Source organism: Atractosteus spatula, assembly GCF_055471065.1.
Source record: "Atractosteus spatula isolate fAtrSpa1 chromosome 10 unlocalized genomic scaffold, fAtrSpa1.hap1 SUPER_10_unloc_6, whole genome shotgun sequence".
Taxonomy (NCBI): domain Eukaryota; kingdom Metazoa; phylum Chordata; class Actinopteri; order Semionotiformes; family Lepisosteidae; genus Atractosteus; species Atractosteus spatula.
Window position 1 is genome coordinate 1,224,865 of NW_028296626.1, and position 2,473 is coordinate 1,227,337.

At 51.5% G+C, this 2,473-nt stretch overlaps 1 protein-coding gene across 1 annotated transcript; it reads left to right on the top strand.

The window, feature by feature from the left end:
* The first annotated feature begins 298 nt into the window (after positions 1-298).
* On the top strand, positions 299-1,502 carry LOC148811970 (zona pellucida sperm-binding protein 3-like). The gene is made up of 5 exons (XM_088908708.1): positions 299-492; positions 570-687; positions 886-986; positions 1,067-1,140; positions 1,312-1,502. Exons 1-5 carry the CDS (start codon positions 299-301, stop codon positions 1,500-1,502), a joined length of 678 nt encoding a protein of 225 aa, XP_088764834.1.
* The last annotated feature ends 971 nt before the right edge of the window (positions 1,503-2,473 follow it).

The window sequence follows — 2,473 nt, forward strand, 5'->3', positions numbered from 1 at the left end:
CGCTTCATTCCCTTCTCTGTGCCGGTCAAGTGCTCCTACAACAGGTAGGCAGGGCTCTGCTGCTGCTGAGAAGCCACTGGGGAAAGTGTCCAGAAGCCCCTCATCCCCCCTCTGTCCTGCAGGTTCCACTACTCCTACAAGGTTGGCTCCTACTCCTACATGTCCCCACTTGGGCCAGGAGAAGGACCTTCTTCAAGGACCTGAAGAACAAGCACAGCTTTGTCCTGCTCACCACCAACTGTAAGCTCCTTGAGTGAGTGGCTCCTCCTGCCTGCAGGGGGTGCTGTGTGCAGGTGTAATGCTGCCTCTCTCTCCAGCCCGCTGGGTCCGGCTCTCTCCTAAGGATGAGTACTTCCTGGGTCAGCCCATGTACTTCCAGGCCACTGCCTACTTTGCTACAGTGGAGCAGAGGCTGTACATCCACTCGTGTTACGTAACGGAGAAACCAGACCAGCACTCCCAGCCCCGTTTCCCCGTGATCGACAACTTGGGGTACGGCCCCTTCTGTGAGGGGAGGTGGGCAGGAGCTCCGAGAGCCTGCAGGGGTTCATCTTTGTCCTTGTCCCCAGGTGCATGGTGGACAGCAAGGCAGATGGCTGCCTGTCCAGGTTTGTCCCCTCCAAGCAGAAGGATGTGCTCCGCTTCACAATTGATGCCTTCCTCTTCCAGAAGAAGCTGTCCAGGAAGGTACTGCTCTCAAAGGCTGCTCAGCCTTCTTGCTCTACTGATCCATGGTCTGCTTTCACATCCATGATCTAGATGTGAACCAGACTGTGGCAGCTGTAGTGCCTAGAGCTGCCAGCTTGACTTCACAGATGGCAGAAGGTCCTTCTCTGTCCCTCTATTGGCCTTGATCCCTTAATGCTGTGACCTTCCCTCTTGCAGCATGAAGTGACTGAGCTGTACATGCACTGTGTCATGGCTGTGGCTCCTGCTAAAGCAACACCAGGGACCAAGTCCTGCACCTACAACAGGGAGGCTAAGAGGTACTTCTGCAAGGAGCCTGCTGAGGGTGCTCTGGGACATGCCAGGTGGAGACCTCACCTGTCCTCCTCCTCTCCTTCAGGTGGGAGCAGCTGTTTGGTGACCATGAGGTCTGTGCCTGCTGTGAGTCCAGGTGTGCTGGCAGCCGGAATGAAGGTGGGTCTGGTTCTCTATCCCTGGTGGATGCATCTCTGCCCAAGAGACAACCATGCTTGGACAACTGAGGAATGATCCCATGCTGGACAAAGGGACTGTTTAGATGAGTAGCATCACTGTGGGTTTCTGGGTATAGCAGATCCCTCACTCCTGGGTGCTGCTTGTCCACAGGTACCAGGAGCCTGGTGACCAGCAGTCGGGTGGCTGTGGCACCAGTAGAGGGTCCTCTGGATGTGGGAGCTGACTGGACTGAGGATGAGGAGGGAGACCCTCAGAGCTCCAGTGAGGATGTGGAGGGAGCAGAGGACTTTGGAGATGTTGGCCAGTGGACAGGTAGGGTCTGGCAGGAGGAGCTCCTGTAGGGGTGGGTGTCCTGCAGTTCAGCTGGATTGTTCTTCTTCTTCCTCCCCAGGTGCCTGAATGAAGGCTCCAGCCTGGCCCTTGTGACTTTCCTGCCTCCACTTGCCTTGTAATGGCAACATTTCAATAAAGCTGTGAAAGACCCTTCTGCCTCCCCTTGTTTCTTTATGGTTTATAGGTTTGAAATGGAGTGGAGAAATTCAAGGGAAGTGAGACCCATTAACTGAAATATTTGTGAGGGTTCCCCTTTCAAGAATACTTCCCGTATGTGGTATGAAGAAAAGCAGAAGCAGAGTGTAAAGAATGGAACCAGTTCAGTAAAGCTCTTCTACAGAACAAGGTGTTGAGTCTGGATTTGAAGGAGTTTAGGGAAGGTGACTCTGGTATCCTTGGACATAGAGTTCCAGAGCTTGGGGGCATAACAGGAGAAGGCCCTGTCACCCATACAGTGAAGACAGGCTTGGGGGACAGTTAGGAGACCAGAATTAGAAGAGCGAAGGTGGGGAGTAGGGTGATAATAGATCAAACTGCTACTGAGATGCCAAGCCATGCAGAGCCTTATAGGTGAGCATGAGGATTTTCAAGTCTACCTGAAATTTGACTGGAAGCCAGTGCAAGGACTTCAGGATAGAAGTAATGTGATCACTTGCACTAGACCTGGTCAGGATTCTAGCTGCTGAATTGTGGACATACTGCAGTTTGTTCAAAGTAGTTATAGATACCCCAGCAAGTAGAGCATTACAGTAGTCAACTTGAGAGAACACAAATGTTCTCTCAAGAACATTTGAAAAGTTGATTAGCTTTTCAGCCCCAGTTAGTGATAACATAGGACGTAGTCCAGTGATATTTCTGAGGTGGAAAAAAAGATGTTTGACAATATGCTGCACACATGGGTTGAATCTTAATCCAGAATCGAATATCACCCCAAGGTTTTTCAATTTAGACTGAAGATCAAGTACAGAACCATCTACAG

Excerpts from the sequence above, each read along its gene's own strand:
- LOC148811970 (XM_088908708.1), top strand. The coding sequence starts at position 299 with ATGCTGCCTCTCTCTCCAGCCCGCTGGGTCCGGCTCTCTCCTAAGGAT. Across the intron at positions 493-569 it reads CCCGTGATCGACAACTTGGG|GTGCATGGTGGACAGCAAGG; the intron begins GTACGGCCCCTT and ends CCTTGTCCCCAG. Across the intron at positions 1,141-1,311 it reads TGCTGGCAGCCGGAATGAAG|GTACCAGGAGCCTGGTGACC; the intron begins GTGGGTCTGGTT and ends GCTTGTCCACAG.